The 12,240-nt window shown below is 29.2% G+C and overlaps 2 protein-coding genes across 2 annotated transcripts, besides 7 other annotated features; one reads left to right on the top strand and one right to left on the bottom strand.

The window, feature by feature from the left end:
• Positions 1-235: 235 nt before the first annotated feature.
• Positions 236-2,609, bottom strand: TVAGG3_0428260 (uncharacterized protein; the record flags this gene model as incomplete). The annotated part of the gene is made up of 1 exon (XM_001318248.1): positions 293-2,608. One exon carries the CDS (start codon positions 2,606-2,608, stop codon positions 293-295), a length of 2,316 nt encoding a protein of 771 aa, XP_001318283.1.
• Positions 2,610-2,699: 90 nt separating this feature from the next.
• Positions 2,700-2,736: a mobile genetic element.
• Positions 2,737-3,144: 408 nt separating this feature from the next.
• Positions 3,145-3,337: a mobile genetic element.
• Positions 3,338-5,203: 1,866 nt separating this feature from the next.
• Positions 5,204-6,038: a mobile genetic element.
• A 105-nt stretch (positions 6,039-6,143) lies between these two features.
• Positions 6,144-6,173: a mobile genetic element.
• A 447-nt stretch (positions 6,174-6,620) lies between these two features.
• Positions 6,621-7,409: a mobile genetic element.
• A 601-nt stretch (positions 7,410-8,010) lies between these two features.
• Positions 8,011-8,844: a mobile genetic element.
• Positions 8,845-8,971: 127 nt separating this feature from the next.
• Positions 8,972-9,009: a mobile genetic element.
• A 1,249-nt stretch (positions 9,010-10,258) lies between these two features.
• TVAGG3_0428340 (surface antigen family) lies at positions 10,259-12,135 on the top strand (the record flags this gene model as incomplete). The annotated part of the gene is made up of 1 exon (XM_001318249.1): positions 10,284-12,101. The coding sequence occupies one exon, from the start codon at positions 10,284-10,286 to the stop codon at positions 12,099-12,101; it is 1,818 nt and encodes a 605-aa protein (XP_001318284.1).
• Positions 12,136-12,240: the final 105 nt, after the last annotated feature.

Raw genomic sequence — 12,240 nt, forward strand, 5'->3', positions numbered from 1 at the left:
ATTCTCTGTTAATTCATCCATAAATTTGCCGCACGAAACTAGATAAAATGAAATATGTTAACTTTCTCTCTGTCAAGGCAGTTGAATTAATAGAAATCATATGACTCTAGGAATTAATCATAAGAACATATTTATCCAATAATTGCATCTAACTAACTACCTCATACATAATTTAGCTGTATATTCTGTGAAATTAATCAAAATTATAAATATTTAGTTGTAAATGGAAGTATATCAAACATTTAATATAGATATATAAAACAAAATTCAAACAATAATATATATTATAAAATTACTTTCTGTTGAAATTGAAAGAAGATATATAGAGTCCCAAACCTCGATCTTTCCTTCCGACCTCTGATCCAATGACATTTGGTCTCATGATTCCTGGATAAGAAGGCAAATATCCTCTTTCATCTCTTCTCGGTGAAACTGGAGATTTATGAATTTGTTCTCCTTCGATTTCATTTCGCTGACTTTGCCCAAATGGAACAAAATTCACTTTGACTGAAGATCGTTGTGTATATCCACTTCTCATCGCTGCAATTCGAAGCATCCTCTGTCTGAATGCAGCAGAATAGTAAGGCTGACCAACTCGCCATCCTTTCTTCGGTTGAGATTTCCAGAAATCGATAATTGGAGATCGAGGACGGTTCTGAGCTGTCTTAGGTGTCTCTTTCTCGTTCTGTTGCTGATTTTGACAATTTTGGTCATCAAAGTTGTATCGAACAAGAGGGTTAGTTGTAATGTTTCGCACTGTTTGAGGTCTCGAAGGATCATCAACAGGACTGATGTTTGTGTTGATCCGAAGAACATCATGTGCATCTTCTGCTTCGAATGAACGAGGTTCGACAAAAACGCCTTCGTTATTAAATACAAGATCTTGTTGAGACCTGATTAATTTGTCTTGAAACTGTGATTCTGATGATTCTGATGATGCAAAGCTGTCTTCTGCTGCGTATTCATCATAAATTTCACTCTTTTGTACATTTCTGTTGTTGTTGTTGTTCCTGTGAATTTGGTTAGTTCTAGGATTTGAAATGGAAGATGAAACATAATTAGTGTTGTTATGGTTTGGAGGAATGACTTTCTTTGAGTATTCATTTCCTCCTGATTCTTCTGAAATTGATGATAATTGTTGATTTTCTTTCTCAAGTTGATGCAAACTCTTGTTACTTGTATTAGCATTAGAATTTATCATACTACTCCTTGATGAACTAGAATTGATGTAATTATCGTTATTTACAAGATTACTGTTTGAATTATTTTGATTTTCATTCAAAACTTGGTTATTGAAGCTGTTTTTAGATCCATCTTGTAATGTTATTCCTCTTGAAACAGCCATGTTCTGTGCATTACTAGTTCTTCTGTGATTAGGTCTAGAATTCTCTGAAGAATAATTAAAATCTGGTTCTGAAATCAAAGCAATATGTAATTCAACAACAGGTGATACTTCCATATCAACATCTGGTCTGTAATATGTTATTTCTTTCTCAACTTCTGATGAATTATTTGATTTTAATTTTGGAAGTTGTTTCTCTGATTCTGAATCAATTATTCCCTTCTTTCTATCATCAGAATCTTTGTTTGCGTTTAATTCAAGCTCTTTCTTGATCTCTTCTTCATGATTTATTTCATTTTCTGTTACAAACTCAACAGGATCAGTTTGGACTTCTATTTCATTATGCTCTGTATTGATATCGAATATATCTTCATTGTAAACACCATAATCATGCGAAATTTCTTCAAATGGAATCTCATATTCGTTAATTTCGTCAGAAACGTCAATTTTTGGAGAAACGAAGACTTGTCCGACCATATATGGTTCTTGGTTAGCAATTCTAACGTTTTCCCACATTTTTATCCTGGCTTCTTCTTTTGATTGAAATAATGCGACTGTTTTCTCTAATTCGATTGATTTGTCAGTCATTTGGTCGAGACTGGTCTTTGTAGCATCCAATGCGTTTTGTATTTCTTTCTCATGAGCTAAAGAAGATTCCAAATCTGTTTGAACTTTTTTGACGGTCATTCGTAGAGATTCGAGGATTTCTAAGAAGTACTTTTCTCTTTTCTGCATTTGTGTCAATTGCTCAATGAGTGTTTCGCGTGAATAAGAAGATAATTGTCCTTCTACAGCTTTGTCAGCGAGAACGAGGTCTGGAAACTTGATCTCTTCTGTATCATGAGATTTGGTAGCTTCGTAGTACTCAAATAGCTCCAAACTAAGAGCATTAACGTCATCTAAACAAGCATGAAGTTTATTATCGTAATTATTGATTTCTTTGAAGAGATTTTGTAATGTTGGTGTGAGAGAGTCAGCAAAAGAACGATGTAAGTTTTCAATATTTTTGATATATTCAGCGTCATCTTCGTGATAATAAGTTTTTCTCATTTTCATCCAGTTGTTTAGCTCTTTTAGTGCTCCTTCTTTGTTGCTCAATTGTAAATCTTCGAAATTTGATCGTATTTTCTGTAATTCTTCTTCTGCAGGAATCTCGTAAGTCTTGTTCGCGTGCATTTCATCGAGAGAATTCAGAGTGGCAAGAATCTTTGATGTCGAATCGTTGATTTTCTCTGCTACTCTATCTATTTCAAGCTTTACAGTCATTACAAAAAATTAAATTTATTTTTTATTGAGGATTTTTTGTAACGAAAATTTTTTTGATGAGCTTACACCAAATAAATTATTTATAGATCTGTAATAAACAGAAATTCATCAAAAGTGACAGCTCTCAATTTTTTGACATTTGTAAATTCTAAATTGAATGAGAAAAATGAAATAATACTAAGCATAATACAATATTCTAGATTTAATTATAATTAGGAAAAAGTTGGTTTTGAGAGTACTTTTCATAGGCATATAGAATGAAATCTTCTGAAAAATAATATCACATAAACTCATATTATTTTCTAATATATAACTATTTTATATAAAAATCAAATTCAATGATCTTAAAAGCGAAGGATAAACCTCAAAATTTACGAATATAATGAGTGGGAATATAATGCTTATCTATCATAAAACCATATGAAATATCAATTTTTGCTTTACGCCTAATTTTTGACGACAATTAGCAAAAAATGTTAAATGTTAACACTCAGTCCATTTGAATATGAAAAATAAAATTGACTTTGATTAAATGTTAGGGCTGTACAAGATTTAAAAAAACATTGCCGGGTTACCGTAGAGGCCTAAAAAAATCGCGCCTCGGCGGCAAGCCGCCTCGGCATTAAGAATGCGCATCTAAATTTTTATATGTCCTTCTTTCTTTTATTTTTCCCTTCCCTTTCTTTTCTTTTTCTTTTTTTTCCCTCCTCTTGCTCTCATTTACCTTTTTTTTCCTTTTCTCATCATTTTTCAAAATTTTAAATTTTTATCAAAAATCTTGCCTATAAAAGCAGACTATGGAACCTTTTAATGCCTCTTAATCAATATTATACAGCATAAAGCATATTAAATGAAAGTAATTACGTATAAATTTATTTTATTATCTTATTTATTAATTCTTTAGCATGTATTGTTTAATATTAACTTTTCTGTACATTAAATATGATATCTCCAAAGTATGAATGCCTTGTAACGAAACGAAAACTTAATTTTATGTTGAATATTTGTCACAAACATTAGATTATTAAAATATATGTTGGATATCCCTTAGTATGAGACTTCATGACTCTTGTAGTCTAACGTGAGCTTTGGATTGCAAGCTCTGTGGTTAACGAACATAAATTAATTGTAAAGTTTTCAAAATTTTTCATCGTTTCTATCAGCATCTATTTTTCCTTTAAAATAATATATTTGTATGAATACAATATTTAGTAATTTTTTTATTTCCCATAATTTCATTCAAAATTTCAGAAAAAATTAATTTCTATTCAATATTATTTCAGCTTCAAAACACTTCATTCTTATAGATGTTGATTCACTAAAGTGTGATACTCAATGTCTTATTTCAATGAAAATTGTTCTGCAAATTTATTTCACTTTTGACCTCACTTTTTCCGTAATTCAATTTTTTACTTTTAATATTTTAGATCTTCATAATATCATTTGAAAAATTAACCATATAAAAAAATCAAGTTAACAATTCACTTTTTCCGTAATTCAAAAATCAAAAATATAAATAATATATCTTTTTATCAAATATTATTATTATATTCTATGAAAAATGAGGTCCGGAAATTTTGCGGATTCCCGTAACTCAATTTTACGGAAAAAGTGCAGTAAACTATTCAAAATACGGGAAAATTGGTGTAAACTAATGATTTTACGGTAAAATCACGGAAAGTCCCGGAAGAATATATGTGCCTATATGAAATTATACAAAAATGAATCAAACGCATTTTAAAAGATTGTTCTTGTATTATAAATGCTATTCGCAGATTTATTAGTTGAAGAAAATTACCAAATTTTTGCCGATTTACAAAAAATGATTTACAAAGCATATTTTTATAAGGCTTTAAAAATCTTTAAAATGTGACCGGTGACGGAAATCCATGGTAACCAACCGCGGTTCCCGTTTGGAATGCCATATTAAATGTTTTTATTTATCATGCAATTCTTCTTGCGACCAAAGATTTGAATAAAATTTCAAAAAATAAGATAGCTTAAGAAATAATATACGGCAGTGTTTACTAATAGATGAATAGTATATAAATTCTATTAAAATGGATTTGATCCAAAAAAATATAAAACCAAAAATAATTGTTATAATTTAAATGAAGAAGTAATTTAAAACGATTTTATTTATGATCAAATTTTATATATTTTTTTGGATCAAATCCATTTTAATAGAATTTATATACTATTCATCTATTAGTAAACACTACCGTATATTATTTCTTAAGCTATCTTATTTTTTGAACTTTTATTCAAATCTTTGGTCGCAAGAAGAATTGCATGATAAATAAAAACATTTAATCAAAGTCAATTTTATTTTTCATATTCAAATGGACTGAGTGTTAACATTTAACATTTTTTGCTAATTGTCGTCAAAAATTAGGCGTAAAGCAAAAATTGATATTTCATATGGTTTTATGATAGATAAGCATTATATTCCCACTCATTATATTCGTAAATTTTGAGGTTTATCCTTCGCTTTTAAGATCATTGAATTTGATTTTTATATAAAATAGTTATATATTAGAAAATAATATGAGTTTATGTGATATTATTTTTCAGAAGATTTTGTGTTCTTCTTTGTTATAGACCGAAAATAGATTTTTTCGGTTTTCTCTTCAAATAATTGAAAGAATGATACTATTATAGGTTTATTATATTATATAGCATATAATCATGCTATAGCCGAAAATTATAAGTTTTGAGAAGATTGAATATAACACAAATAAATTTGAAAGTAAGTTAAATTGCTTGTTGTTTTTAATAGCTATTAATGAGAAATCCAATATTGCAAAATTCAAATTGAATGATTGAAAGAACAGAAAAAGTCATTCTTTTCAATTTCGAATATGTTTCATTTATTTATAATTATATGGCAAATAAGATATTTAAACTTGATTTTTGAAGGAAAATTCACAAAATTGAATAAATTCAAATAATTTTTATTCAAAAATAAACTAGTTATTTGAGTTTAATACTAATTATCTATTCAAACTACAAAGTTTGTAATTTAAAATATTTTGTGAGATCAGCTTGAATTAATTCAAGGTTCTTTTCAATTAATATTAATGACCATATTACGCATTTTCGAACATTCTAAACCAAATATATAAAAAATGGGAGACGAATGTTAAATTTGCTAGACATGGGGGAGTTGTCTGCAAAGTTTTAGCTCTTATCTCTAACAAAAAATTAATTTTTAAAAAAATGACCGAATACGTTTCACAGCAAGAAAATAAAAGGCAAGATAGAATTTTCTAGACATAAAGAAGTTGTTTACCGAGTTTTAGCTCTTATCTCTAACAAAAAATTAATTTTTAAAAAAATGACCGAATACGTTTCACAGCGAGAAAAAAATAAAAGGCAAGATAGAATTTTCTAGACATAAAGAAGTTGTCTACCAAGTGTCAGCTGTTACTTCTTCCTCAATACTGATATAAAATAAAAATCTTTATTATTTATTTAACCTTTATTGTTTCATTAAACTTCATTTATTTTATATTATAGTTTATTCTTTTAGCTACTTGTAAAATAATTCTAATTTTATATCATCATTTTACCGGATTATTCTTCAGTACATCGATTGTGTATCTAAAATAATATCATTATCCTTATTCTGTTTTTTCCAAAATTCTTTTAAATATCTTTTTTGGTTAGATTACTTTATACTTTTTACTTTTATTTTTAATTTCAAAAAAAATTTGGTGATTGTTCTATTCTGTACAATGTGCATTATCATATTCTAAATGAATTATTCATTACATACATTTTAAAAAAAACTTTGTTAAAAATGAAATTAAAAAATTATGTTTATTATTACGCTGTGAATGTGTCAACAGCGTCATGCCTGTATCTGTATCCCATATTTGCCACAACCTTTCTGTATCTGCATTTGTGTATTTTCGGTTTCAGCTGATACATTTGATTTGGCGTGTAATTTGTTCCAGTTAATGGATAATTGGGAGATCTTCATGCGGTGTGTTATTATTGTACTCCCAAATAAAGCAGGAATAGCCTGAATGCTTTGGCAGCGCTCCAATGTCGGCCAGAATCTCTCAATCTTCCCATTTTGGTAGGGAGAATGAGAGTCTGTATGCCGCCATTGGACGCCCCAAAGATCAAGTAGATCTTGAAAGGCGCCCCTATTTTCTGAACCGTTGTCGGTCCAGAAACAATAAGGGGCGCCAAATTCAATGAAGGCGGAAGCCGCAACGTTCGCTGTCGTTGCTGCCAGCATATCTGGTATTTGTATACACGCTAGGACTTTGCGGCTAAAATCGTCGATTATGCCATAAATATACTGGCCACGAACACCCTTAAAATAATGAACATCTGCGTGCCAGATAAGATTGGGTGAAAGCGCCCAATATCTTACTGCTGTTTCTGGCCCGGCATGCTCTAATCGCGTCTTGGTGAAATGATTTTCTTTGAAGTATCTGCGTACTTCTCTATAAGATACATCAATTTGTTGTAATTTCAAACGTTTCCATTGTTTTGTTTGACCACAGGGAAAGGCCCAGTGGTCATGTATCACAGCAAGAGCTTTGATTTGGTCGTAGGGATTGACCCTACGACCTTTCTTGCCTTTAGGCAATGGGATATTCTGTAAGCTAAATTGATTTTGTAAAAAAGATTTTGAAACATCTAAATATTTGAAATCATTTGATTGAAGGGTTGGGGCGATGGGAACATAAGTGCAAGCTTCTTTCCATGTCATTTTACCTTCTTCAATCTGATTGGAAATACCAATTAGGTAAATTCGATCGACATACCCTTTGTAAGGATTCATTCTAATGAAGTACGTTAACAATCAAAATATTCTATAAGTGTCTAGTATGGAATTCAAAAGAATAAAGAAAATGGTAACGTAAATAAACGTATTATGAAATAATTTATAATTAAAATGAAAAAAAGAAAAAATAATAAGTAAAGTGACTGGAAATGAAAATTAAAATCAGTGTACAGTTTTATTTTTTTCTCGCTGTGAAACGTATTCGGTCTTTTTTTTAAAAATTAATTTTTTGTTAGAGATAAGAGCTAAAACTCGGTAAACAACTTCTTTATGTCTAGAAAATTCTATCTTGCCTTTTATTTTTTTCTCGCTGTGAAACGTATTCGGTCATTTTTTTAAAAATTAATTTTTTTTAGAGATAAGAGCTAAAACTCGGTAAACAACTTCTTTATGTCTAGAAAATTCTATCTTGCCTTTTATTTTTTTCTCGCTGTGAAACGTATTCGGTCATTTTTTTTAAAAATTAATTTTTTGTTAGAGATAAGAGCTAAAACTCGGTAAACAACTTCTTTATGTCTAGAAAATTCTATCTTGCCTTTTTTTTTTCTCGCTGTGAAACGTATTCGGTCATTTTTTTAAAAATTAATTTTTTGTTAGAGATAAGAGCTAAAACTCGGTAAACAACTTCTTTATGTCTAGAAAATTCTATCTTGCCTTTTATTTTTTTCTCGCTGTGAAACGTATTCGGTCATTTTTTTAAAAATTAATTTTTTGTTAGAGATAAGAGCTAAAACTCGGTAAACAACTTCTTTATGTCTAGAAAATTCTATCTTGCCTTTTTTTTTCTTGCTGTGAAACGTATTCGGTCATTTTTTTAAAAATTAATTTTTTGTTAGAGATAAGAGCTAAAACTTTGCAGACAACTCCCCCATGTCTAGCAAATTTAACATTCGTCTCCCATTTTTATATATTTGGTTTAGAATGTTCGAAAATGCGTAATATGGTCATTAATATTAATTGAAAAGAACCTTGAATTAATTCAAGCTGATCTCACAAAATATTTTAAATTACAAACTTTGTAGTTTGAATAGATAATTAGTATTAAACTCAAATAACTAGTTTATTTTTGAATAAAAATTATTTGAATTTATTCAATTTTGTGAATTTTCCTTCAAAAATCAAGTTTAAATATCTTATTTGCCATATAATATAAATACAATGAATATTCGAAATTGAAAAGAATGACTTTTTCTGTTCTTTCAATCATTCAATTTGAATTTTGCAATATTGGATTTCTCATTAAATAGCTATTAAAAACAACAAGCAATTTAACTTACTTTCAAATTTATTTGTGTTATATTCAATCTTCTCAAAACTTATAATTTTCGGCTATAGCATGATTATATGCTATATAATATAATAAACCTATAATAGTATCATTCTTTCAATTATTTGAAGAGAAAACCGAAAAAATCTATTTTCGGTCTATAACATTTTGTGTTCTTCTTCAAAATTTTATTTTTTTATTAAAAAGAATCTTTACAAAATATACATTTACTTTAATGAATATTTAAAAACGTGCTCTATCAAAAGTTCCAAAAAATCAATATTTTAGCTTTTCTGAGGTGTCACTTTTGACGAATTTCTGTTTACAACAGATCTAGTAATGTTATCATCCAGCAATTCTGAAAACATTGTCTTTCTTTGAAAATCCGATAATTTGTTATGAAAAAAATCTTGACACTGCCTATTAGACAAAATAACTGAGAATTCGATTTGGTTTTTAATGCATTGCCTCTTCTTTAAATACGAAGAAGTTTTGAGATCTGCCAAATTTCGAATACATAACTCATCTTTCATGTTCTGATAAGTTCTTTAATTATATAATGCTAATTATATCTTATAGCTGTCAGACAGTCGAAAAATGCTGAAGATATCATGATATTTACCAATTGAAATCAGAACTTGACTTTATGATGTAAATGAGATAGCAATGCATTACTCAATGATTTAATTATTATGTTCTATAGATAATCAGGTGCAATAGAAAAACTTACGTTTTTGTCCAAATTAAGTTCAATTTTTGCATCAGAAAAGTCTTAAATGGCAGTAAATATACTTGTATCATATTAACACGATCTTATTAAATGATTTGTATGCAAGATAATTTTTAAAGAATTTAATTACAATGCATTATATTGTAGTTCAACACAAATTTGCTTGCTGTCACTTTTTTTGAGAATGGGACATTTGAATTTAGTGATGAGATATCAGGTTACACATTGACTATTACTGATTCATTTGTTGAAATAAAGTCAACAACAAGTAGAGGACCAGGCTCTGCTACATTTAAACAAAATTAATTCTGATCTAAACAAACTTTCGTATTTTTATAGAGAGAATTGTTTCATAGAACCAAAACAAATTCCCTCAATTGTTTCTTCTTTCTTTACATTTTCACAAACTTCGTCAGAAATTTTTACTAAACAATCTTGATTCTATAATTATTTGTTCAATATGTCGTAGATTTGCTGTTTGCTTGAGTATTTAATACCATATACATTTGATTTTGATTAATATGATGATAGGCTTGCAAAGATCCTTTATGTGTTACAACATGATATTTTAAGCAAATTGCATAATTATTAAGTGAGAATGCTCAAAAAGTGCATTTATCATGCAATCCAATGCTTGATATATAATTTTAATATCAAGTATATAATATCAAGCATATGAGGACATTAATTTTGGTGTTCAATAGATCTCTACTTTAAATCAAAGTTGAGTAGAACTAAAGACACTTTGACTATAATCTTCTAATAGTAATTAGCAAGAACAAGGATGTCGAAGGCAATCTAATTTTCTTATAAAAGAAATGAATTAGCAGTTGTCTTTCACGATGATGATGATGATAAAAAAAAATTCTAAAAAATGATTTCGCTTCTTTTTCTTTTCATTTCTTCAAAAGATTCTTATAAAATAGATGTTGTAAATAATGTTGCACAACTTTCCGCTTCCAAAGGAGCTGTTTACACAGGAGAAATTACAATTCCTTCGAAAGTTGATCATAATAGTAAATCATATGTAGTAGGAATCCTCAGAAAATCTCTTTTCGAGAACTCCACTATTACAAGCATTACTTTACCTAACTCAATTACTGAAATTAAACAAAATTGTTTTGCAAATTGCAAAAAATTAAAAACAGTTAACTTAAAAGCACTCAAGTTAAATTCTATACGAGCTAGAACATTTTGCTCGTGCGATAGTCTTGTAGCAGTTATCCTTCCAACAACAGTAAAAACAATTGAAGATTATTCTTTCTACAACTGTTATAATTTAGAGGCCATTGATACAGAAAATATTCCTATTGTATCTATAGGAAACTATTCATTTACTAATTGCAGAAAATTAACAGAAATAGTAGTTAATAATAAGAAATTCTCTTATTTAGGTGATTACTGTTTTGCTAATACATCATTAACTAGCTTTAATTTCCAAGATAATTTAACTCATCTCGGAATTGGCGCATTTTCCCATACAAAATTACGAAATTTCGAAATTTCTGATACTTTGTTGACCGAAATTGCAGATCATGCGTTCGAATACTGCCAAATAACCGAATTACTATTACCTCCAAGCATTAATTCGATTGGAGAGTCCGCATTTGAAGGAAATTCCGGAATAAAAAACGTGGATATCTCATATACATGCGTATATACGATCAAATCAGCAGCTTTTAAGAACTGCCACTCTCTTTCTTCATTTAATCCTTCAATTTTGACCCAATACATCGGAGATTTCGTCTTCGAAGCTACAAACCTTTCAGAGTTCACGGTTTCAGAGTCCTATCGTCATTTCGGATCTTATTGTTTCAAGAGTTGCCAAAATTTGATAAAAGCGAATTTTTACGAGATGATGTTCGATAATATTCCTGAAGGATTGTTCTACAACTGCACCAAGTTCCAAGTAATACAATTTGCAAGGCGATACTTCGAAATTAAAGCTCATGCGTTTGAATTTACTGCAATTGAGCATATTAGGTTCCCTAATTCAATTATAGGCATAGGAGACTACGCGTTCGCACATTGCCATAGTATGCTAACAGTAGATATCAGTAATATTGATTATTCTTTGACAGGAACTCATATTTTTTATGATTGTCCGAAAGTTAACTTAGTTTTGTTCTCAGAAGATGACATTGTGCTTCCACCTTATCTTTTAGCAGGTACATCTTTAGAAATCTTCAATCCTTCAAGAAATATTCTTGGTATTGGAGAAGGATGCTTCATGAACTGCAAGAAACTGAAAGAAGTCAATTTGTTGAGAACTGTTATGACTAATATTAGCGATTACGCATTTTTCGGATGTAATATCTCAAAAATTTTGTTACCTCCTTCGATTTCCCTTATTGGATACATGGCTTTGGGTAACGGAACCGTTAACTCTGTTGTATATTATGGCCAGAATATGCCTTTCTTTGGCTATTCTACGAAATTCGGATCAGTTACCGTCAATTTCGGATATCAATCCGATGTTTTCTGCGGTGACAAGGTCAGATATGAACATTTGAACCAAGTTGGAGAGAATGGAGAAAAAATGCCTGAAGATCAAAGTTTGGTCGGATTTTTCTTGAAATTTATCGCTTTGGTAATGCTTATAATATTCGTAACTTACATGGTTAATAAGCATGGGTTGGAATATTACCTTGGATTCTTTGAACATAACAATAGAAGATTGATTATAGGATAATATCATTATTTTGTATTTGTTATTGTAATAAAACTTACTTGTATAAAAAGTATTAATTATTTTTCATATCTAACAAGAGCAAAACCATAAAATTCAAATTTCTATACAATTGTTTTCAAACTCTTCTTTAAAAGCGTTT

This window comes from Trichomonas vaginalis, chromosome V (assembly GCF_026262505.1).
Source record: "Trichomonas vaginalis G3 chromosome V, whole genome shotgun sequence".
NCBI lineage: Eukaryota > Parabasalia > Trichomonadida > Trichomonadidae > Trichomonas > Trichomonas vaginalis.